The sequence below is a fragment of the Physeter macrocephalus genome, chromosome 2 (genome assembly GCF_002837175.3).
Source record: "Physeter macrocephalus isolate SW-GA chromosome 2, ASM283717v5, whole genome shotgun sequence".
NCBI lineage: Eukaryota > Metazoa > Chordata > Mammalia > Artiodactyla > Physeteridae > Physeter > Physeter macrocephalus.
Genome location: NC_041215.1, coordinates 11201293 through 11228119, shown reverse-complemented (window position 1 = coordinate 11228119; position 26827 = coordinate 11201293). Strand labels below are relative to the sequence as shown.

At 40.6% G+C, this 26827-nt stretch overlaps 1 protein-coding gene across 1 annotated transcript in view; it reads right to left on the bottom strand.

Moving 5' to 3' along the window:
* Positions 1-17858: 17858 nt before the first annotated feature.
* PRSS38 (serine protease 38) overlaps positions 17859-26827 on the bottom strand; it is a 25419-nt gene continuing 16450 nt past the window's right edge. The window contains 3 exon segments of the mRNA XM_007113927.2: positions 17859-18140; positions 18582-18647; positions 18649-18725. Of these exon segments, the coding sequence (XP_007113989.2) occupies positions 17859-18140; positions 18582-18647; positions 18649-18725 (425 nt within the window).

Below are 26827 nucleotides of genomic sequence, written 5' to 3'. Positions count from 1 at the left end.
GGCAAGCTGACCTTGACTTCTGGCGCCAGTATGCCTGCAGAGAACAGGAAGTTCCTGGAAGTTTGTGTCCCCCAGGGTGGACCACAGCCAATGAAAGTTGGGTATGAACATTTGAATGCCCAGATGTCCTGAATCAGGTCAAGACAGCTTTGAGGCATAAGTGGCACTCACAGTCCTTATGCAGGGCCAGGCTGAGGCCACCTCCTACTGGACATTACCTCCATCAAGTCTTCCTCATCTCTGTCTGGCTCCCTTCTGCCTGCCTGTATTCTCCTGGGAATATTTTCTTAATAAACTGCCTGCACAACAATCCTCATCTCAGGGTCTGCTCCTGGGGAGACTGGCCTAAGACAAGCTTTTCTACTGATTTTATTTATTTGTTTTCATTGAGGTAGAATTCACATAACATAAAATTAATCAGTAACCATTTTAAAGTGTACAGTTCAGTGGCATTTAGTACATTCACACAAATTACATCCTTTATACATTTGTGTGCCCATTATAATAGATTTCTAATTATTGTATTATGCATGTGTCTTTTAAATCACATAAGAACATAAGGGGAGTCACAAACCAAAGCACAGTAACACTTGGCCTTTATATTCACCTGTGCAGTTATGATGAACAGTGTTCTTTATTTCTTGCACAGTTTCAAACTACTGTCCAGTGTCCTTCCATTGCAGCCTGAAGGTCTCCTCTTAGCATTTCTTATAGACCAAGTCTACTCATAATACACTTCCTCACCTTTGGCTGATCTGGGAATGTCTTCATTTTTCCTTCATTTTGAAGGACAGTTTTGCTGCTATGGAATACTTTGTAGACACTATTGATCTTTAAATTTCAGTGATTATATATTTTTAATTCCCCAAATTAACATTTTCAGCCATCTCTGTTTACTTCAGAGCATCCTGTCCTTGTACCCTAGGTGCTACTCTATCCTTTATCTCTCTGAATATATTAAATATGCTAATTAAAGTCCTTTTAGGAACTGCTCTATTTAAAAAAAAATTTTATTGGAGTATAGTTGATTTACAATGTTGTGTTAGTTTCAGCTGCACAGCAAAGTGAATCAGTTATTCATATGCATATATCCACTCTTTTTAAGATTCTTTTCTCATATAGGCCATTACAGAGTATTGACGAGAGTTCCCTGTGCTATACAGTAGGTCATTATTAGTTATCTATTTTATATACAGTAGTGTGTATATGTCAATCCCAATCTCCCAATTTATGCCTCCCCCACTTATCCCCTGGTAACCATAATTTTTTTTTCTACATCTGTAACTCTATTTCTGTTTTGTAGATAAGTTCACTTATACCCCCTGTTTTTAGATTCCACATAGCGATATTACATGGTATTTGTCTTTCTCTGTCTTACTTCACTCAGTATAACAATCTCTAGGCCCATCCATGTTACTGCAAATGGCATTATTTCGTTCTCTTTTATGGCCGAGTGATATTCCATTGTATATATGTACCACATCTTCTTTATCAAAGCAACTGCTCTATTATTCCATTTCTTTTGATCTAAGCTCTTCTGTCAGATTTACCTTCTTTATGCTATTTCCCAACTGACTTTTGGTTGTGTACATGTCAAGTTTGGTTTTTCTATTATGTCTCTGTGTGTTCAATAGTAAAGAGTGCTTTCAACCTATACTCTAGCTACCATCTCTAGGCAGAGGGTTCTCTGACCTCATTCCTCTGCTCTCCCAGGAAGCCACAGTCTGAGGAGCTCAGCTACCCACCCATCTTGGTTTCCTCAAGTCTAGAGGAGAGAACACAGAGATGTTGAATGCAAGCAGACCCTAAGTAGCAAGATTGCCAGCAGGACCAAGGAGCCCAGACTGGTGAACAAAAAAGGCCTTGGCTCTGAGCAGCTGCTACACTGAGACATTGTGTGTGCAAAGGGGTCAAGGGGCCTGATGTTAGGGCAACAAATGCAAGAATTCCGGGTCTCCCTTTTTGTAAAGCTTCAATGACCTTATAAAATCTCAGACACGATTACAGCTCAGAGCAGTCCGTCGTCTCCTCCATGTAATCCTTGGGTGCCCATCAGCCACTTCAGGACCACACACACCCCTTCTAGTCTTGCTTCAAGCTCTGGCACCCAAAGCCTGTTCTTACTTCTTGTACTCAGTCCCTCCACAGTCCATTTACCCAGGTGGTGACCACTATGACAGATGCAAAGGGACAGAAGGTAAAGCGATTTGGGGAGAGAGAATATGCTGCCTAAAAGGCTGGAGCTTAAGAAGCCTGGCGAGCAGGGTGAGCCCTTTGTGTCTTGAGAGACATAGAGCGACCTTGAGGTGCTGGCAGGGTCAGGGAAGCAGGGTCCTCTGTGGGGCCTGAGACACCCCGAGGAGGTGGCAGTATACTTAGCGATATGAAATCCATAGATTCTGTGCAATATGAGAATTGACACGAATGCCTGGGAACACAGGGAGGGCAGCCTCGCCACTTTTCTACGTGGCATCCAGATGTGGCTCGATTTACAGACCATCAGTCCGCCAGAATTCCCCTGAAGAGAAGAGTTTGCTGTGGGCTGGGAGGAGATTGGCCCTCCTGTTTCCTGAACTCTCACTTTGATCACCAGGCACCATAAGCCACCAGAATCTGGTGGTCAGGCATCCCCTGGGAGCTGACCAAGAGCTGGCTGGGGCAGACCAGGCTGGTGGGGAGCAAATCCTCTGTCCACTCTGGATTCAGTTGCCTGCTCACTCACAGACACAGGCTCCAAAGGCCAGAGTTGAAATCCTTCTGCACACGGGCGTCTGGTATCCCCGACACTGGCCTGCAGAACAGAGGGCTCCTAAGAACATCGCCCTTGAGGCTCCCTTCCCACAACCCCTGCTGGGGTAGGCATACACACACTGCAGGACCCCTGCCCAAAGGGGCCAACAGGGAGCGGCCCAGTGCCCAGCCTGAGATCTGCACATGCTGCAGTCCACTGGATGCCAGGCGCCCTGCTCACTGGTCCCTGCCCCACAAGCACCCCTGCAGCTGCTCTTGCAGGGCCTGACTAGACATGAAGCTGTGCTCTTAGAGTCCCTAGGGCCAGGCCTTCTAGGCCCCTATGATCTGTGCATACCTGGACTCCTTCTGAAAGCTCCCCCTGCCCAAACAAGTGAAATGTTGGAAACTACTAGGTTCAACTTGCCATTTTTGCCACTGTAACTCAGCACCTCCAAGCCAGGCGTTGCTCACTTCACAGTTGCCTGCAGCAGATCTTTCTGGGTATAGAAACTCACCCACACAGACAAATTGGGAGGTAGGAGATTGCTCCTGGGCTGACTGAAAGACCCCCTGGCAGTGGGATTGCTCAGGCCATGACTGAGAAAGCAGCCTCTTGTCTCTGTCATTTCCTGGAGGAACGTTGAGGTGTGAGCTGGAGCTGGCAGGGGACTGAGCAGTGCTGGGCTGACGCCAGGACTCTGTATACAGGCCTGCCTGCATGCTTGCCTGTGTGCCCAGTGTGGTTTAGGTGGATGGACCTGTGATGTTTGAATCATGATTTCATGTGGAATTTTATCAAAAGTGTTTGAAACGCTCACGTGTGTTTTCTCTTTTATTCTTTTGATGTTAATCATAGTTATGCGTTTTCTACTGTAAAACTATCATTGCCTTCCTAGAAGTAATAAGAAAATGAAAGGCAAACAAAGGAAATAAAGTAAAGTCCCTTTATTTTCAGATGATTGATGACCTAACTTGGAAACCTAAGAAGAATCTACAGACAAATTTTGTAACACTTGGAGAGTTAATCAGATTTAACGGATTGGAGATCAATATACAGAACAATTACGCTTCTCTCTTAAGTAACAAGTAGCTAGTTGAGACTTTCAGAGGCGGCCACTAAGGGACTTTGTGGCCCTGCAGAGGCCTTGTCAGGCCAGGGATCAAAAGTTGATTCTACAGCCCACTGAGGGATGGCCCTACTTGGAGGGTGCCTGGAGACTGTGTGCCCAGGAGCTGGTGGCGGGTGTGGCCCTATGGCATCACTGTCCTCACAGGAGGCAGGAGCAGGAGAAAAACGCAGCCCATGTGCCTGCCCTCCTCACAGTCTCATTTGTAAGAAAATCACGTTGTCAGAACCTAACATGGCCTACAACAATTGAAAATGGTCTAGCCTGGAACAAACTCACAGGCAAGCTGACATGAGACCACACACCAAGACAGCCACCCAAGGAACCGCAGAAATTCAGGGCAGATGCAAGGAGGAAGCCTCTGGTCCACGCCCTCCGTGGCCCCTGCCTGTTGACGGTGAAAAGCAGCAGAGCTCTGGATGGACATGTTGGACCTGAGTAACACTGAGACCGAGGAGGTCTCCACACAGGGCTGGGTCTCCCTGCCGGGCCTCTCAGGACTGCAGCTCTGTAGGCAGCAGAGTTAGAGGACAGGCTGAGATGCTCTGCAGACAGAATAAACGTTTCCACAGTCCTGTGGTATTGGGGAAACCAAGGCCAGTCAGTGGGAGGAGTGCTGGAGAGAGCCCTGGTGGGGTGAGTTGAGGACCAGGAAGGCCTTTCCAAGGGCACTTGCCAGTTCTGGGCCTCCTATCAGCCATGTTGTGGCTTGGCTTGGCTGTGGGTGGCTGGAAAAGAGGGACCAGCAGAGTCCTGGCAGCTTGTTGGGTTGGGTGACAAGCTGGAAGAGCCACAAAGACAAAAACTGTTTCCCGAATAGGAGAAATTCGGAAACTTCAGACAGCAGATTAAGGTCCAAGACAAAAATCTCAAGAGACAAACACATTTTCCAGCTGTCTTTGATGTGGAGACCTGAGGAGGACCTTGCGGGAACACACAGGATTTCTCTGAAGTTCCTGGAGCTGTGACCAGACTGCACAGAGCCTTGATCCTGGGTCGTCCCCATATAACTAAGGTCATCAGACCACACCTGCTGCCTGCCCAGCAGAGGGGACCAAAAGACCCGTAGCTTCCACCATTCTTTTTTTTTTTTTTTTTTTTTTTGTGGTACGCAGGCCTCTCACTGTTGTGGCCTCTCCCGTTGCGGAGCACAGGCTCCGGACGCACAGGCTCAGCGGCCACGGCTCACGGGCCCAGCCGCTCTGCGGCATGTGGGATCTTCCTGGACCGGGGCACGAACTCGTGTCCCCTGCCTCGGCAGGCGGACTCTCAACCACTGTGCCACGAGGGAAGCCCTGCTATTGATTTTTGTAGGCTGATTGTGCGTCTGGAAAACGTGCTGAATTTTTAAACATTGTTTTAATAGTTTGTTGACTCTGTTGATTCTTCTAGGAGGACAGGCTAGCCTATCATCTGAAATATCATCAGATTTACTCCCCTTCCAGTCCTTCCTCTACTCAGCCTTGGCCAAGATGTCAATATGCTATAAGCACTAAGGGGCGTGCTGAGTACTCTTTCGGAGTTCCCAGTCTGGACAAGGCTGCACAGAGATGTTTTCCCACAGTGAATGTTCTCACATTTGCGTAGAGCCTTTGCCAAGGCAGGATGTTTCCCTGATGTATACCCAGTTTGCCCTGGGTGTATTTTAATCAAAAATAGAGTTGAAGCTTATGAAATGTATTTTCTGCATTGATTGGAATAAACATATGATTTTTCTCTGTTAATCAATTAATATGTTTTCTGCTTCTGTGAATGGCTAAGTAGTGCCTATCAGACCAAACTTCCTGCAAATAACAACTATAAACTGGATAAAACATAAAAAACAACCACCTAAAGACTTTGAAAAGTGAATAGCCGTTTCAAAGTACCAACTTTTGACTTTATAGATCCTCTCTATCACATGTTTAGTTTCTATTTAATTAACTTCTCTTGTTTTAGGTACATTTCCTGTAATAGTATATGGTTTTTGTTGTTTTTTTGTTTGTTTTTTTACCAGCCTGACCATGCTTGATTTTCATTGGAGTGTCTGGTACATTTATATTTAGAGTAATTGCTGGTGTGTTTGGTTTAAATCTACTACTTTATTCCATGCTTCCTATTCTTCCTTCCCTTATGCTGGTTCATTTTCTCTTCTTTCCTGCCGCCTTTGGATTGGCTGATAAAGTTCTCCACTTCCTCCTTTATTATTTATAATTGTACACTCTGTTTCTATTCTTTCAGTTTTTATTCTAAAAATTATAATTTATAATCATAATTTAATCAAAGAATAAAATTAACCAGAACATTTAGTCATCCTGGATAATATGAGAACTTAGCTCTACCTCCTCCACCCTAATCATATGTTCTGTTATGTAGTCTTTTACTTTATTTTTTAAATTTTAATTTTATATTGGACTATAGTTTATTTGCAGTGTTGTGTTAGTTTCAGGTGTACAGCAAAGTGATTCAGTTATATATATATGTATACTTGTTCTTTTTCAAATTCTTTTCCCATTTACGTTATTACAGAATATTGAGCAGAGTCCATGTGCTATACAGTAGGTCCTTGCTGGTTATCCATTTTAAATACAGCAGTGTGTATATGTCAATCCCAGAGTCCCAATTTATCCCTCCCCCTCTACCTTTCCCCTCTGGTAACAATAAATTTGTTTTCTAAGTCTGTGAGTCTGTTTCTGTTTTGGAAATAAGTTCATTTGTATCATTTTTTTAGATTCCACATATAAGTGATGTCATATGATATTTGTCTTTCTCTGTTTGACCTATTTCACTTAGTATTATAATCTCCAGGTCCATCCATGTTGCTGCAAATGGCATTATTTCATTCTTTTTAATGACTGAGTAATATTCCATTGTACATATATACCACATCTTATTTATCCATTCATCTATCAGTGGACATTTAGGTTGCTTCCATGTCTTGGCTATTGTAAACAACATTGCAATGAATATTGGGGTGGATGTATCCTTTCAACCATACTTTTCTCTGGATGTATCCCAGGAGTGGGATTGCTGGATCATATGGTAGCTCTATTTTTAGTTTTTTTAAGGAACCTTCATACCGTTCTCCATAGTGGCTATACGAAGTTACATTCTCACCGGCAGCGTAGGAGGGTTCTCTTTTATCCACACCCTCTCCAGCATTTATTGTTAGTACTTTTTGATGATACCCATTGTGACTGGTGTGAGGTGATACCTCATTGTAGTTTTGATTTTCATTTCTCTAATAATTAACCATGTTGAGCAGCTTTTCATGTGCCTATTTCCATCTGTATGTCTTCTTTGGAGAAATGTGTATTTAGGTTTTCCACCCATTTTTTGATTGGGTTGTTTGTTTTTTTTGCTATTGAGCTGCATGAGCTGTTTGTAAGTTTTGGAGATAAACCCCTTGTCAGTGGCATCATTTGCAATTTTTTTCTCTCATTCTGTGGGTTGTATCTTTGTTTTGTTTATGGTTTTCTTCGTGCGCAAAAGCTTTTGAATTTAATTAGACCCCATTTGTTTACTTTTGTTATTTCCATTACTCTAGGAGATGGATCCAAGAAAATATTGCTGCAATTTATGTCAAAGAATGTTCTACCTATGTTTTCCTCTAGGAGTTTTACAGTATCCAATCTTATATTTAGGCCTTTAATCCATTTTAAGTTTATTTTTGTGTATGGTGTTAGAGAATGTTCTAATTTCATTCTTTTACATGTAGCTGTCCAGTTTTCCCTGCACCATTTATTAAAGAGACAGTCTTTTCTCCATTGTATAGTCTTGTCTCCTTTGTCGTAGATTAAGTGACTACAGGTGCAGGGATTTATTTCTGTGCTTTCTATCCTGTTCCATTGATCTATATCTCTGTTTTTGTGCCAGTACCATACTGTCTTGATTACTGTAGCTTTTTAGTATAGTCTGAAGTCAGGGAGCCTGATTCCTCCAGCTCTATTTTTCTTTCTCAAGATTGCTTTGGCTATTCAGGGTCTTTTGTGTCTCCATACAAATCTAAAATTTTTTTGCTCTAGATCTGTAAAAAATGCCATTGGTAATTTGATAGGGATTGCACTGACTCTGTAGATTGCCTTGGGTAGTATGGTCATTTTAACAATATTAATTCTTCCAATCCAAGAACATGGTATATCTTTCCAGCTGTTTGTGTCTTCGATTTCTTTCATCAGTGTCTTGTAGTTTTCCAAGTACAAGTCTTTTGCCTCCCTAGGTAGATTTATTCCTAGGTATTTTATTCTTTTTGATGCGATGGTAAGTGGGACTGTTTCTTTAATTTCTCTTTCTGATCTTTCATTGTTAGTGTAGAGAAATGCAACAGATTTCTGTGTATTAATTTTGTAACCTGCAATTTTACTGAATTCATTGATGAGCTCTAGCAGTTTTATGGTAGTGTCTTTAGGATCTTCTATTTATAGTATCATGTCACCTGCAAACAGTGACAGTTTAACTTCTTCTTTTCCAATTTGGATTTCTTTTATTTCTTTTTCTTCTCTGATTGCCATAGCTAGGACTGCCAAAACTATGTTGAATTAAAGTGGCAAGAGTGGACATCCTTGTCTTTTTCCTGATCTTAGAGGAGATGCTTTCAGCTTTTCACCATTGAGAATGATGTCAGCTGTAGGTTTGTCATATATGGCCTTTATTATGTTGTTGTATGTTCCTTCTATGCCCACTTTCTGGAGAGTTTTTATGATAAATTGGTGTTGAATTTTGTCAAAAGCTTTTTCTGCATCTATTGAGATGATCATATGGTTTTTGTTTCTGTTTTTTAATTTTGGCATCAAAATTTAGGTTTATTTGTGTATCCTAGAAGTTTATTTTTTTTTAATTTTTAAATTTTTTGTTGTATGTTCAAATTGTTTTTTTTTAAACATCTTTATTGAAGTATAATTGCTTTACAATGGTGTGTTAGTTTCTGCTTTATAACAAAGTGAATCAGTTATACATATACATATGTCCCCATATCTCTTCCCTCTTGTGTCTCCCTCCCTCCCACCTAGAGGGGTGGGATAGGGAGGGTGGGAGGGAGGGAGATCATATGGCTTTTATTCTATTTGTTGATGTGGTCTATCTCTTTGACTGATTTGCGGATATTGAAAAATACTTGCATCCATGGGATAAATTCCACTTCATCATTGTGTATGATCCTTTTAATGTATTGTTGGATTCAGTTTGCCAGTATTTTGTTGAGGATTTTTGCGTCTATGTTTCTCAGTGATATTGGCCTCCAATTTTCTTTTTTTGTGGTATCTTTGTCTGGTTTTTGTATCAGGGTGATGGTGCCCTCATAGAACAGTTTGGGAGTGTTCCTTCCTCTGCAAGTTTTTGGAACCTTTTCAGAAGAATATGTGTTAACTCTTCTCTAAATGTTTAGTAGAATTCACCTGTGAAGCCATCAGGTCCTGGACTTTTGTTTGTTGGGAGTTTTTAAATCACAGTTTCAATTTCAGTACTTGTGGTGGTCTGTTCATATTTTCTATTTATTCCTGGTTCAGAGATTGTACCTTCCTAAGAGTCTGTCCATTTCTTCCATGCTGTCGATTTTTTGGCATACAGTTGCTTGTAGTAGTCTCTTATGATCCTTTGTATTTCTGTGGTGTCCGTTGTAACTTCTCTTTTTTCATTTCTAATTTTATTGATTTGAGCCCCCTCCCTTCTTTTCTTGATGAGTCTGGCTAAAAGTTTATTACTATAAAACTCTTAGAGAAAAACATAGGCAGAACACTCTCTGACATAAATCACAGCAATATCTTTTTCGATCTGTCTTCCAGAGTAACGGAAATAAAAACAAAAATAAGCAAATGAGACCTAATTAAATTCAAAAGCTTTCGCACAGCAAACGAAACCATAAACAAAATGAAAGGACAACCCACAGAATGGGAGAAGATATTTGCAAACGATGCGACCAATGAGGGACTAGTCTCCAAAATTTACAAACAGCTCATGTGACTTAATTTCACAAAAACAAACAACCCAGTCAAAAAATGGTGACCTAAATAGACATTTCTCCAAAGAAGACATACAGATCGCCAAGAGGTACATGAAAAGATGTTCAACATTGTTAATTATTAGCGAAATGCAAATCAAAACTACAATGAGTTATCACCTCACACGGTCAGAATGGTCATCATCAAAAATCTACAAACAATAAATGCTGGAGAGGGTATGGAGAGAAGGGAACCCTCCTACACTGTTGGTGGGAATGTATATTGGTACAGCCACTGTGGAGAACAGTATGGAGGTTCCTTAAAAAACTAAATAGTTACCATATGATCACACAATCCCACTCCTGCACCTAAATCTGGAAAAGATGAAAACTCTCATTTGAAAAGATACATGCACCCTAGTGTTCATAACAGCACTGTTTACAATAGCCAAGATATGGAAGCAACCTAAATATCCATCAACATGTGAATAGATAAAGAAGATATGGGAATAAAGACACAGACCTACTAGAGAATGAACTTGACGATATGGGGAGGGGGAAGGGTAAGCTGTGACAAAGTGAGAGAGTGGCATGGACATATATACACTACCAAATGTAAAATAGATAGCTAGTGGGAAGCAGCTGCATGGCACAGGGAGATCAGCTTGGTGCTTTGTGACCACCTAGAGGGGTGGGATAGGGAGGGTGGGAGGGAGGGAGACGCAAGAGGGAAGAGATATAGGAACATAAGTATATGTATAACTGATTCACTTTGTTATAAAGCAGAAACTAACACACCGTTGTAAAGCAATTATACTTCAATAAAGATGTTAAAAAAAAGATATGGTATATATGTAACAATGGAATATTTGTCATCCATAAGAAGAATGAAATAATTCCATTTGCAGCAACATGGATGGACCTAGAGATTATCATACTAAGTGAAGTAAGTCAGACAGAGAAAGACAAGTATCATGTGGTATCATTTACATGTGGAATCTAAAAAAAATGATACAAATGAACTTATTTACAAAACAGAAATAGACTCACAGACACAGAAAACAAACTTAAGGTTGCCAAAAGGAAAAGGCAGGGAGGCATAAATTAGGAGTTTGAGATTAACAGATACATACTACTATATATAAAATAGATAAACTGCAAGGACCTACTGTATAACACAGGGAACTATATTTAATATCCTGTTATAACCTATAATGGAAACGAATCTGAAAAAGAATATATATATGTACATATATATCTGAATCACTTTGCTGTATACCTGAAACTAACAAAATATTGCAAATCCAGTATGCTTCAATAAAAAATAAAAAATATGTTCTAACTGATAATAGTTGTAGGCCATAAGAATAATAGACAGCAATAAATTTTATTTCTGTACACTAGCAACAAATAATCCAAAAATGCAATTACGAAAATAACTCAATTTACCATAGTATCAAAAAGAACAAAATACTTAGGAGCAAACAAACTTATGGTTAACAAAGAGGATAGTGGGGTGTGGGGGAGAGATAAATTGTAATAAATTATAATGGAAAAGAATCTGCAAAATAATATATATTGCTGTACACCTGAAACTAACACAACATTGTAAATCAACTATACTTCATTTTTTAAAAATTGAGCCCTTATCTTATATCATATACAATAATTAATTCAAAATGGATTAAAGACCTAAACATAAGACCTTAAGCTAATAAAGTCCCAGAAGAAAACGTAGGAGAAAAGCTTTATGAAATTGGATTTGGCAATGATTTTTTTTTGATATGACACCACAAGTAAAGGCAAAGCAAATATAGACAAATGGTCTACACCAAACTTAAAAAGTGTGCATCAAAAGGCATAATCAGCAGAGTTAGAAGGCACCCTATAGAATGGGAGAAAATATTTGCAAATCATATATGTGATGAGTTAATACCCAGAGTATACAAAGAACTCTTATAACTCAACAAAAAGAAACAATCTGATTTTAAAAATCAGCCAAGACTTACATAGACATTTCTCTAAAGATGGTATACCAATGGCCAACAAGCACATGAAAAGATGCTCATTAGAGAAATGCAAATCAAAAACAATGAGATATCACCTCGCACCCATTAGGATGCTTGCTATCAAAAAGCAGAAAATAAGTATTGACAATGGAATAGTTTCAGCTCAATAAAGGAAGGAAATTCTGACATATGCTACAGCATGGATGAATCTTGAGGACATGCTCAGTGGAAGAAGCTGGTCACGAAAGAACAAATGCTGTTTGATTCCAAGAACAAATGCTGTATGATTCCACTTATATGATCCTATAGCAGTCAAATTCATAGAGACAGAAAGTAGAATGAGGATTGCAGGATTGGGGGAGGGGAAGTGGAGAGTCATTAATAAATACAGTCTTAGTTTTACAAGATGAAAAGATATGGATGTTGGTGATGGCTGCACACAATATGAATGTATCTTATACCACTGAAATGTACACTAAAAATGGTTAAGATGGTAAGCTTTATGTTATGTGTATTTTGCCACAATTAAAAATCTAAAAATGAGTAAAGAGGCAAACCACAGAATTGGAAAAAAATTTGCAAATCACATAAAGGATTAATATTCAGAATATATAAACAATGCCTAAAACTCTACAACAACAGAAAGCAACCAAATAAAAAATGGGCAAGGGGTTTGAATAAACATTTCTCCCAAGAAATAATAAACACATGAAGAGATGTTTGACATCACTAATAATTAGGGAAACATAAATCCAAACACAAGACTACACATACATTAGAATGGCTATTTTAAAAAATCAGAAAACAAGTGTTTTCGAAGTTGTGGAGAAGTTGGACCCGTTGTACATTGCTGTTGAGAATGTAAAATGGTGCACCTGCTGTGAAAACAGTATGGCAGTTCCTCAAAAAATTAAATATAGAATTACCATATGATCCAGCAATTCTGCTTCTGGGTATATACACAAAAGAATTGAAAGCAGGACTCAGATATTTGCACACAAATGTGCATAGCAGCATTATTCACATTAGCAAAAAGGTAGAAACGACCCAAATGCCCAATGACAGATGAATGGACTAACAAAATGTAGTGTATACATCTGATGGAATATTATTCAGTCTTAAAAGGAATTAAATTCTGGTACAGATTACAACATGGAAGAACCCTTGAAAACATTATGCTAAGTGAAATGTCAGACACAAAATGACAAATACCGTGTCATTCCGCTTATATGAGTTTCTTGGAGTAGCAAATTCATAGAGACAGAAAGTGGAATGGTGGGTTCCAGGAACTAGGGAAGGAGGGAATAAGAGTTATTGTTTAAAGGGTAAAGAGTTTCAGTTTGGGAAGGTGAAAAAGTTCTGGTGATGAGTAGTGGTGATGGTTGTACAACAATGTAAACTGAACTTAATGCCACTGAAATAACTGTACACTTTTAAATGGTCTAAATGCTAATTTTTATGTTATGTGTATTTACCACAATAAAAGAAGAAAAAACGTTTAAAACAAAACAGTAAGTGGAAACTTTAGTCTTGGAGAACTTACCAAGACATCATAAAAGTATGACCACCTAAAACCATGTTTAAACATTGGTTGAAACTTCTAGATGTGTGTTCTCTTTGATTCTCTGTAAATATTATTGTGATCATGCCTGAAATACAAATTCTTTCACATTAGCAGTGTTGATGAACTGCACTCACAGTGGAAGAACATGGGACTTACCAAGATCAGCAAATTCATCAAAACAACCTGCTGTGCCCACCCTTCTGGCCCTCTCACTATGTGTTGTCACTTTCACTTCTGCTGTTTCAGTTCATGATTAGAATGTCCTTGTTCTCGTAAACTGCTTTGACTCTTCTGTTGTCATTTCCATTCTCTCTCAACTGGTTCTCATGACTGTTATCCTTATTTCCTTCATGATTTTGACTACCAGAGTCTTTAGTTTGCATTTGGATGTAATAAGAGAAGTTTTGTCTCTGAAGTCTTTCCTTTTGTTTCTGGTTTGCATTTTTGGCTTCTTTTTCTCTTGATTATTGTTTGACTAGGTTACTCCCTGCCTGTCATTATTTGCATTTTAATATGATCAATAATACTGAAAAAAGGTACAAATTAATTTGATATTAAGGCCTCCACAAGAGCAATTCAAGATGCATTTTAAGTTGCCACTTTGTTCTACTGAGTGGTGGTCTCCGATGCGCTGACATATGTGTGTAGGAGTTGTGTCATTGGCGCACTTACTTTTCCAGGCAGTTTGGCTGCATCTGCAGCCATAGTGTGTTGTTTTTTCACCAGGAACCAGCAAGACTTTGCCAAGGCAGACCAGGAAGAGGAACTAAGGCATGAAGCTCATCTGGGATGCGTGAAGCACTCAGCTTCAATGGCCGCTTCGCCATTGTGTACTTTAAGTTTTCTGGCCAACTGACACAGGGATTTAAGTTGTATTTCCTGAAATTCCATTCAAACAGGAGATGTTTGGTATGTTTACTACGGCACATGCTGCATTATCAGCTATATTCCTGACAGCAGAGAGATTCCATCTTGACCTGTGTGGTAAGAACTAAACTCTCGCTTGCAGATGAGCTTGTGCCTCTGTGCTGCACAGTACAGGGCCTGAGTGTTCCTGGCAGCATTGCTGCACCCAAATGGCTAGCAGTGGCTCACCTCGTCACAGAAGGATGTATACCATGTAAATAAGTGCAATGTGGGACGATGTATCACGCACTGACTCTCCCTTAGCTGGATCCCCAGTGGCCCTGGATGAGAGTGAAGGAGAGGCAGGGAAAGACACCAAATGCAGTTAAAGTTTGTCTTAACCAATTGCTGTTAAAGTACTCAAGTGTTGCAAACATCACAGATCACAGTGATGGGAATGCATTGCTCTGGCCCCGAGTGCAGCTTCATCTCAGCTTCAGGCCAAGGTGCCTCTTGTCACTCCAAGGCCCTGACAGTGCTTGGCACACAGCAGTGTTCAACAAATATCTTGTGACTGTTGCATGGAATGAATGTGGTTATGTTTTGACTATTAAAAGAATTGTAGTGTTCAATCATTCCAAAATTCCTGGAATAAAGTCTCCTTGGTCAGGATGTATACTGTTTCTGGGACCAACTTTATATGGCCATGCCGAATTGCACTTTTGAAAACTTAAATACATTCAGTGATTTAAAGTGACACATTTCCCATACACTGATTTTCCAACATGTACTTGGGCCCAGTTCTGAGTGTTCTATCCACTGGTGTGTATGCACAGACACAAATTGTCAAGTCTTTATGGCATGTTATAATTGCAGCATCTTTATGGGATATTTTAATTTCTGCTGGGTTAGTCCCCACCATGGCCTTCATATTTAGTTTTTTTTTGTTTTTTTTTTTTTTGCGGTACGCGGGCCTCTCACTGTTGTGGCCTCTCCCGTTGCGGGGCACAGGCTCCGGACGTGCAGGCTCAGCGGCCATGGCTCACGGGCCCAGCCGCTCCGCGGCATGTGGGATCCTCCCGGACCAGGGCACGAACCCGCGTCCCTTGCATCGGCAGGCGGACTCTCAACCATTGCGCCACCAGGGAAGCCCCTGTATTTAGTTTTATTCCTGGGTTTTCTCACTTGTTTGTGTTTTGATATAAACTTTGAAATCAATTTATCTAGCTCCAGAAAAAAAAAACACACACACATTTTGAGTTGATCTGTTCAAGAATATAATAGGCTGCCTCATCATTCAGACAAATCTACTTTTCCTTTTGTATGTATGTGTGATGTTTTGTTTTGGTTTTTGTTTTTTCCCCAGGAGTATTTTAAAGATTTCCTCATATCTATTTTCACATTTCTTGTTAAGGTTGTAGGTATCTTATCTCTTTCGTTGTTATTATAATTGGAGTCTTGTCTTCCATTATGTAACTTCTAACTGGAATATAGACTGATTTTGTCATGTTTTATCTAATGACTTTACCGAATTTTCTTACTATTTGTGGTAGTTTCATAGTTTTCTCTTGGGTGTTCCAGATATGCTCTCTTTTATAATAGGAGGTAGTTTAAAAGGCTCTTTTCCATTTCCCTGGTTGATCCTCTCGTGCCGCTGTGGTGGCCAATCTTCCAATATGGTGTTAAGGAGCAGGGGATAGAGGAGCAACATTTCTGTGACCCTAACTTCAGCAGAAAGGCACTCAATGTTTCCTCACTAAGGAAAGTGCTAACTTTTAGGCTGAGGTATATATATCTTATTATCCATTGATTCCTTTTTAAAAAGTTGGAAATGGGTTTTGAATTTGTTAAACACCTTTTCATTAATTTTATTCTCCTTAGAAAAGCAATTAGTATGGTGAATTATATCTATGGGTTTTCTAATACTTAATCATCTTTGCATTACTGGAATAAATCCTACATGATTATAATGTTCTATTTAAAAAATAATGTTGAATTGTTTGCTAATCTTTCATCAGGATTTTTTTTTAATTGACAAGTTGGATTGTCTTAATTGTTTTCTGTGTGATCAGTTTTTGTCTTCACAACACTCTCCTCCCTTGTCTGTGTCTGGAACAGCATGGACAGCATTGGGACAATCCTGTGGTTGAAGGCCTGATATGATTCCCAAGGAAGCCATTTCAACTAAGGACTTTTACTAGGATGGAGAATTTTTTCTTAAACTTCCCCATTTCTTCCATGGAAACTGGTCTCTAGTCTTCTGTCTCTACTGAGGTTAGTTTTGGTAAATTAGTTATTTCCTAAAAAGTGATACTTTTCATTTTGAATTTATTTATATAGAGGTGTACAATATCTCTTATGATTTCTTAAATTTCCTGTGCTTAATTGTCATTTCTTGTGTATTTTTGGTCTTACATTATATCTTTTTTTGTGTGTGACTGCATTGGGTCTTCGTTGAGGTGCGCGGGCTTCTCACTGCAGTGGCTTCTCTTGTCGTGGAGCACGGGCTCTAGGTGCGCGGGCCTCAGTAGTTGTGGAGTGCGGGTTCAGTAGTTGTGGCGCACGGGCTTAGTTGCTCCGCGGCATGTGGGATCTTCCTGGACCAGGGCTTGAACCCGTGTCCCCTGCATTGGCAGGCAGATTCTTAACCACTGCACCACCAGGGAAGTCCCCTCACATTATACCTTGATTATATTCATGATTTCTTTTCCTACTTCTTGATTTTTTTTCAAAATCTATATATTTTTTTAACATCTTTATTGGAGTATAATTGCTTTACAATGGTGTGTTAGTTTCTGCTTTACAACAAAGTGAATCAGTTATACATATACATATGTTCCCATATCTCTTCCGTCTTGTGTCTCCCTCCCCCCCACCCTCGTTATCCCACCCCTCTAGGTGGTCACAAAGCACCGAGCTGATCTCCCTGTGCTATGCGGCTGCTTCCCACTAGCTATCCACCCTACGTTTGGTAGTGTATATATGTCCATGCCACTCAAAATCTATATTTCTAAAATGCTAGTTTTAGTGTTTTCTGATGTTTGGCTATTGATTTCTGCTTTTATCTTTTTTAGTTTCCTTTGTGTGCCTACTCTCAGCTCATGTTTTCCATTTTCCAAATTAGATGTTTGAATATTTAAAACTCTTTGATATTGAGAGGTCTAAGTTTTTAAGATGACAACCTTCCCTTTGCCCTGGCTTTGGTCACACCCTGGATTCTATATCCAGACACCAGGGTTTGTATGGCTATCCTTTCTAGAGAGGCTGCAGTTTGGTTTATCTTTCTCCTCTCACCCTTCTGCCTGTCATTCTGATAAGGCAGGGTGATGAACGTACTCTGTGTGCATGAGGGAGCCTGCACTCTGGGTAGAAAGATGAACATAGGACTTCTGGGACACTTGCTTTGTAAATATTTAATGTCTTACCAAATCTCAGGTGCCCAGAGCACTCAACCAATGTGCTCTGCTCTCTCATGTACCCCCGCCCTTCTGTGATGAGACCAGCCTCTGCCTTCCTGGGTGTGGCCCTGGTCAGCCTCCTCTTGGACCTCGCATGTTGGCCTGGCTGATTGCCCTCACCTTGCTCAGCTGTGTGAAGACCTGGGCTGGAGCTGGGTAGGAACAGAGGCATGCAGCCATGAAGAAGCTGGATGAGGGCTGTGGTCCTTACACTGTTGACAGGACAGCCAGCGAGGTCACAAGGACATTGATGGCAGCCCCCGCAGTGGAGGAAAGGGTAGGGAGTGGCTGAAGAGGTAAGGGTGTGTTTTCTACGTGATAATGAATCCATTCTGAGAAAAAGGAGACTCGGGCATAAACTGCAGGATACATAGGGTATGTGCAACCATGCCCCCAGCTCACTACTCCAATTTGCATCCAGGTGTGGTTGAATTCACAGACAAGTGGGCCCCCAGAGTCACCCCAGAAAAAAGAGGAGTTTCTTGTGAACTGGGAGTTTGGGGCCTCCTGCATGAGGGTGGCCCAGTGCCAACACTGTGGGATGGGGCCAGGATCCTGCCACTCATGCAGCCCCACCTTGTCAGTGGGGAGGCCCTACTGCAGGCAAGCATTGTTCACTGCACTGTCCTGCAAGTAGAGGGTGGGTGCTATGGAGTGACAGTCAGCAGGCATGGCCCCTGGGCAGATGTGGAGCCCTGGGCTGCTCTGGCCAGCACTGGGGTCCACAGGGCCTGACTGAGGTCTGTGTTCCATTTGCACATAAGCTACCCTGTGGCCTCCCACTCAACTCATGGCTGCATGGAGATGTACTTCTGATCCCCACAGCAGTCAGGTGGTCTGGGACCACCTACCTACTGGTAGGAGTGCTTAAAGCAGATGGAAGATCTGAAATCCCTGGGCTTAGCCTCCCACCCCCACAGTGGGTTGTACCTCACATGCAGTCTTCATGTCCCTGAGGTCCCCCGCACACAGCATGTCCGGCAGAATGTACGACGTTGTGTCCATAGAGCAGCTGGCATAGGGGCAATGGGACCAGAGGGAGCTGCACCTCCTGCAGCTTGTCTGAAGTGTCTCCTGTCAGAAAGGAGTGCAGGCCCAGTGAATGGTCTGCTCACACCTGTTCCGCAGGGCACACCAAGCCCCAAGCCCTAGTGGGCTCACACTGGAGCTCCTTCTCTTGCTCCCACCCTCCACATGGCTCCTTTCTCTGCAATGGGGACTCAGGCTTTGGTCAATAAAGTTTAAACATGTGTCACATGACACTTCCTAAGAGAGATGTAAGAGCCAGGACTTGGTTCAGCCCATTACATTCCCATTGCCGTGGCTCAAGTGCAAACAGCTCCATCAGCTGAGTCCCTGGGTGAGATTGAGCAGATGGCACAGACTGTGTGCAAGAAAGTAGCCTCCAATTTTTGTGGGTTGTCATTCCATGTGTCCTTGTCTATGCCAATGGATATAGTAATTGCTCCCAGAAAACTTACACTTTCCTGACCAATGTGCAAGTGGGCCTGCTCTGCCTGGAAAGGAGCTGTTCTCACAGGTTAAAGACTCAAACGATTGGGTATCAAGTGGGGGCATGTATTTGGGGATGGCATAGCCTGCGGTAGGTGGGGAATCAGTTTTAGAGCTAACGAATGTGTACCTCAAAGGAAGAAAATGGGAAGCAGAATATCAGCAGTGTTTGCGGTTGCTGCTGTGTTGGCAAGTTAATATCAGGAGAGGAGCCATAGAAGAATTAGATGATTGCAAATAGGAATGCAGAGCAATAGAAGGAGTCAAAAAACTCAGGGTTGGGGATGCTGGAGAAGCAACACAGTAAAATGCAGTTAGGAAATACTTTTAACTACTAAGCCAGCTAAAAATCTACCTGAGGCCTTTCATTGTGCCCACAGTGGGGTGACTGGGAGTGAACTTCCCTCTACCATAAGCTAGCAGTAAACATGTCTCCCCAGCAGGCAATTATTTCCCATTGGACCTGAGTCAGGGCAGGGCTGTGGTCCCTGAGAAAAGAGAACAGATGAGGCAAGGTCTGCAAGGGCCCCATCATCCTGCCTGGGGCACACTCCAGGCTGTGTCATGAGGAGGAGCACAGGCAGCTGGAATCCGCAAAGGCAGATGCCAGAAGGAGGATGCTCCAGAGAGAAGGACCCTAGAGGGAGCACAAGGGGCCTCAGTGCCCCCAGTCTGCCGTTGGACCCCGAGCCATGTGTGCAGAATGTACAATTCCACAGGAAGGGCAGAGTGGCCAGGTTAGACTTCACAGTTCCAAGAGTCAAGAGTCAAGAGTGGAGAGTCTTGTGGAGCAACCAAGACATTGAGTGAAAACAGTGTAGATGCAAGGTAAAATATCCCTTACACAGATGCCAAGGCCCACATGGAACCAGGTGGACAGAGGGCCAGAATGATGAGCTCTTCACCATTATTAGCACAGCACAAAGGAAGAGGTGTATCACAGAAGTGGAAGGGAGAAGTCAGCTGGCTGTAATTTCAATGAGTTCTTCAATTGTGGGCTAGCGTGCCAGTTCAGAATGATGAGAAATCAGACAAGAGGAGGATTGCACTCACTGGTAGGTCTTTCCCTTAGGTCTCCACTAGCAGCTCATGAAATATACTCGGAGCACGGCAGGGGTCCACAGAGAGGGCACCTCAGTGCAGGTGTTCAGAAAATGACCACGTACCACTGGGGACCTGTAAGAACACAGCTTGCTTCCCTACTCACATGTGCAACAGAAGCCTTCTACTGGTGGTGTGTGGGGGGGTCCACCACATACTCCTGCCCTCAGGACCTGGTACAGGTGGACTATTCTGGAGGAAGAGTAGAAACAAGCCCTACATCCCTGGAAAATCTGAGGTGCCAAGAGCCCACATCAGTAACATGAGAGGTCTGCTACCATGAGGGCAGGGTCTAGATCCTCTCAGAGCCATCACAGATACAAAGCAGATCTTAGCTGCCCCAAAGGCAGAGTAGTGGTGCACAGAGGTCCATTTCCAAATCTAAGACCCACAGCTCTGCCTGAGGCTGAGGCTGGATCAGGGGATCAAGTTTCCTCCTTCTCAATAGCAGCCTAGTAATGAATACCAAGAACAGCAATTTTCTTCTGGAGGGCAAGCAAAATGTGCTGTGGATGTACATAGATGAGAAGTGAAGGGTGAAGCAGGAACAGAGAAACACCCCAGGTCTCACACAGAGCACAGCATTGCAGCAGCCCACCATGGAGGGACCTGAGGCCTCTGGTGCTCTGAAGTCAGTAAGAGCAACAACAGAAGCCACAACCCAGCTCAAGTTCTCACTAGCCTGGATCAGCCCTTCCCCACCCTACTAATGCTTTGACAGAAGAAGAAGAGTGCCTATTTTGGGGTACAGAGACTTTAGTCTTAAATATTCTTCTATAATGTCTAACATTCAACCAAAAATTAAAAGATACACATATATACACACACACATGCACAGACGCAAAGGTATGGGAAAGGCGGGAATAAAACACTGGACTCACTGTCAAGAGATAAAACATTGAACACAGTCAGGCCCAGAGATTACCAAAATGTTGAAAGTATATTTAAGGAACATTAAAATAACTATGATTAATATGTTGAAGAAATTATTAAGAAGTAAACAACAAGCATGAAAAAAATGAAGAATTTAAGCAGAGATATGGAAACTATAAAAAAAAAGGACCAATTGGAAATGCCAGAAATACACATTATCAGAGATTTAAAAATTACTTCAGTGGGTGTATCAGCAGACTGGACACAAATGAGGAAAAAATCAATGAATGTGAAGATAGGTTAATAGCTATTACCCATGCTGAAACACAAAAGGAAAAGAGTGGGGAATAAAGCAAAACAGAGCACTTAAGAGCTGTGGGACAATAGCAGTGTAACATATGTGGAATTATTCCCAGAAGAAGAGAGTACAGGGGATAAGAAATATGTGGAGATATAATGGCCAAGAAATTTCCAAAATTAAAGACTATAATAACCAGAGGTTCAAGAAGTTCAGAGAGCCCCAGGCCAGAATAAAATAAGCAAACACATACACTTAGAAACATCATAGTCGATGGAATTCCCTGGTGGTCCAGTGGTTGGGACTCTGCCCTTCCACTGCAGGGGGCACAGATTCAATCCTTGGTCAGGGAAATAGGATCCTGAAGGCCACATGGCTCAACAAAAGAAAGAAAGAAAGAAGGAATCATACTCAAATGGCTGCAAAACAAAGTCAAAGAAAAGCCTGAAGACAGGGAGGGTGGGGAAATATTTCATACAGAAGATCACATGTAAGAGTTACAAGTTTCTCATCAAAAACTATGCAAGCCAGAATAAAATGAAGCAGCCTCTTGCAAAGCAAAATAAAACCAGAAAACTGTCTACCCAGAATTCTATATCTAGAATTATCTTTCAAAACTGAAGGTAAAATGAAGACTTCTTCAGACAAAGAGATCTGTAACTCTTATTCATTGCTGACAGTGTAAAATTGTACATACATTTTGGAAAATCCTTTGTAGTTTATCAGAACTACATAACTAAGTAAACACATTGTCATGTATGTGCCCAAGATCAATGAAAGCACATATGTAGAGAGAGTTGTAAGAGAATGTTCATAAGTTTGATTCACAATAGCCCCAAACTGAAGCAACCCAAATTCAGTCAACAGAAGAATAGACAAATGAATTTTGGTATTTATGTGATTAAATATTCCTCAACAATAAACAAAAAGGAACTAATGATACATGCAGAACATGAATAAATCTTACAGACTATATTGAGCAAAAGAGTACTGTAATTCCATTTATATAAAGTCCAAAAACATAAAACTCATTAATGAGGACAGAAATGATAACAATACTTACCTTAAAAGAAAGAGTTTGGCTGCAAAGCAGTAAGAGAACTTTTTGAGATGATTAAAATGTTAAATGTATTGATTTGAGAGTCTCGTGAATGTTTATACAGAAAAAGAAACAATTCTAAAAGCTAAAAAAAAGACAAGAGAAGCTCACTGAAGAACATTCAATGAAGAGTTGAGTGAGTGGGAAGCGGTGTGGTCTTGTGAGCTGAGTGTCAGAGAGTTCTTTTTGATAGTAATTTTCAGGTTTTCTGGTGTGGAATAGGAGAAGAGGGAAATAAAGAAGAAATATGTATTGTATTGAAGTCAGAACCCATATAATGTTATCTAAGTGACCTAAATAAAGATGGGGCTACTTTCTAGTTATTTTTGGTTTCTTGGCCTTGACTGAGAAACTGCAAAACTTCATTAGGTGGCCCTAGGGTTACTTGGATCACTTTTGATCTGTGCATCCTAGAGCATGTTCTTGCATTCTAGATGGTTCTCTCACTGAGTTCTTCTGAGGGAAGGCCATAACACTGCAATTGTATCTTGAATGAAGGGTAAGTCAGGCCCAGGGTCTCATACAGGATGAGAAGATATATAAAGGCAGCTTCCAGCTAGAAGAGAATGGAAAGTGCCATTCTTTTATTTAGGTCCAAGCTTCCCAATCTGTGGCCTTAGTTCCTGAGGGGTAGTGGATTCTACGCCCTGGAATCCATGTATATACCATGATTGTCTGTGAGAGATTTGTGGAGAGGATCCTGGGAGATGGCCAAGCAGGAAACACTAGGAATCTGTCTCCCACCAGGACAACTGCACTGGCAGGATTTGTCTGATGTAAGTATTTTGGAACTCTAGAATCTGTTGAAGGCTTGGAGGGTAAATTGCAGTCAACCTTAGTCAATTTCAACTCTTACCACAATAACAGCTACACACCCCCACCCCTGGGACAGGTGGCTGTACACATATTCCTGGAGAGCTTGCACACAGCATGTGAGAGCCAAGGTGAACAAAGAAGACCCTGTCCTCTGTATATTGGGGATCTGTGTTTTGATTGCTGTTCTGATCACAGAGGTACACACAAAGAGGGAGGCAGCCATTGTTGTTGCACTTCTCCCAATTGTCACAAGCACCTCCTGCTCCAGCTGAAGTGACTTCTAGCGAATTTATGGGGCCATGGCCCTTTTCTCCCTTCATTTTTCACTCTCCTTTTTTGGGATCCAGACATTAAAGAGTAGGACATTCAAAAGCAACTGAATATATGGGGAAAATTAGAAAGTAACCATGCATGCCCAGGTAAAGGTTCAGAAAAAACATAAGATCTCAACCTCAAACTGGTCCTCTGCACAGAGACAGCCTACAACAATCACTAACACACACAAATTTTTTTAAACCCAGCAAACCCTGGGTAAGGGGGAGGATCTGATTTCCATAGCTACCACATTGTTAGGTTAAAATGTCCAGTGTTCGACAAAAAACCACAAGACATACAGAGAAACAGGAAATGGCTCAATCAAAGGAAAAATATAATTAACAGAATCTGTCCCTGAGAAAGACATAAAGGCAGATGTATTAGATAAACTTTAAAACATGGTCTTAAAGATGCTCAAAGAACTAAAAGATGTGGAGAAAGTCAAGAAAATAATGTGTGAGCAAAGTGGAACTATCAACCAAGATAGAAAATCTAAAAACAAAACAAAAAGGAACTCTGAAGCTGAAAAGTACAATGACTGAAATGAAAACTTCACTAGATGGCTTCAAAGGCAGCTCTGAGCAGGCAGAAGAAAGAATCGGTGAACTTGAAGATAGGACAGTGGAAATTATTGAGGTTGAGGAACAGAAAGAAAAAAGATGGAAGAAAAGCAAACAGAGCCTAAGGGACCTGTGGGACACCATCAAGAAGCCAACATACACATTATGGGTGTCCCAGGAGAAGAGAGAGATAAAGGGGCAGAAAGAGTATTTTAAGAAATAATAGCTGAAAATTTTGCAAATTTAATGAAAGATATAAATATAAAAATACAAGGGGCTCAACAAACTCCAGGAAAGATGAATTCAAAAGGATCCACACTGAAACACATTATAATCAAACTTTCAAAAGCCAAAGAACGAATTCTGAAAGCAGTAAAAGAGAAGAGAATCATCACATACAAGGGATCCTCAATAAGATTATCAGTATACTTCTCATCAGAAACTTTGGAGACCAGAAGACAATGGACAGATATAGTTAAATTGATAAAAGAGAAAAACTGTCAAACCAAGAATTTTAATCTGGCAAAACTGTCTCTCCAAAGGGGGGAGGAACCAAGCTATTCTTAGAAATTCCTAGATAAACAAATGTAGAGTGGGTCTGTGACCACTAGACTTGCCATGCAAGAAATGCTCAGGGGAGCACTGCAGGTAAAAAGAAAGGACACTAGACAGTAACTTAAAGGCATATGAAAAAATGAAGATCTCAATAAAAATAAATACATTGTTAGTGATAAGAGCCAGTATTATTGTAACAATGTTTTGTAACTGCACTTTTTGTTTTCTACATGATTTAAAAGACCAATGCATTTTAAAAAATTGTTAGTTTATGTTTGGGGGCACAAAATGTATAAGATGTAATTTTGTGACATCAGCAACCAAATTGGCTGTGGATGGAACTCTAAAGGAGCAGAGTTTTTGTATGTTATTGAAGTTAAACTGTTGTAAATTCAAATTAGAATGTTAAAGGTAATCCCCAAGATAATCACAAAGAAAATAGGTATAAAATATACACAAAAGGAAAGAAAAGAAATTTAAACATTTTACTACAAAAAAATCAACTAAATACAAAAAAATAATCATGCAGGAAATTAGAGACAAAAAAGCTATGGGGCATATAGAAAACTAGTATCACAATGACAGAAGTAAGTCCCTCCTTATCAATAATTACTTTAAATCTAAATAGACTTAAACTCTCCAATCAAAAGACAGATATTTTCAGAATGGATTAAAAACATGACCTAACTATATGATGACTACAAGAGTCACTTGAGATCCAAAGGCACAAACAAGTTGAAAGTGAAAAACTGGAAAAAGATAGTTCATGCAAATAGTAACCAAAAAAGAGTAGGAGTGGTTATTATAATATAAGAAAAGAAATAGATGTTTAAATCAAAAAAGTTTATAAGAGACAAAGAAGGACATTACATATTAATAAAAGACTCAAAACAGCAAGAAGATATAACAAGTATAAATATTTACATCAAAATATATGAAGCAAAAACTGACAGAATTCAAGGGAGAAATAGAAAGTTCTACAATAATATATGCAGATTCTATACCTCTCTCACAATAATGGATAGTACAATCAGACATAAGATAAGCAAGGAAACAGAGGACTTAACACAATAAACCAACTAGATATAATAGACATATACAAAACATTCCACCCAACAACAACATAAACATTTTCCTCAAGTACACGTGGGACATTTTCCAGGAGAGACCATATTTTAGGCCACAAATTAAATCTCAATAGATTTTAAAATATTGATAGGATGAAAATTTCATGACATTGGATTTGGCCGTGATTTCTTGGCTACGACACCAAAGGCACAGGTAACAGAAGAAAAAATAGACAAACTGGACTTCATGAAGATTTTAAAATTTTGTACATGAAAAGACACTATCTACAGTTGCCTTTTTAAGGCAACCTACAGTCTAGGAATAAATATTTGCAAATAATATATCTTATAAGGTATTAGCATCCAAAATATATAGAAACTCTTAAAACTCAACAATAAAAAACCCCAAACAACCCGATTCCAAAATGGGCAAAGAACTCAAATAGACATTTCTCCGAAGAAGACATATGAATGGCCAATAAACACACGAAAAGATGCTCAACATGCACATCAAAACTGCAATGAGATACCACTACACACCCACAAGGATGGCTACCATCAAAACACAGAAAACAACAAGGGTTGGCAAGGGTGTGGAGAAATTGGAACACTTGTGCACTCTTGGTGGGAATATAAAATGGTACAGCTACTAAGAAAAACAGAATGGAGGTTGCTCAAAAAATTAAAAATAGAATTACCATTTGACCCAGTATTTCCATTTCTGGGTATATACCTAAAGAGTTGAAAGCAGGGGCTAAAATAGCTATTTGTACATCCATCTTCATACCACCATTATTCACAATAGCTAAAACATGGAAGCAGCCCAAGTGTCCACTGACTGATGAATGGATTACCAAAATGTGGAGTATGCACACTATGGAATATTATTAAGCCTTCAAAAGGAAGGAAATTTTGCAGCCCTAAATAGACATTTCTCCAAAGAAGACATACAGATGGCCAACAGGCACATGAAAAGATGC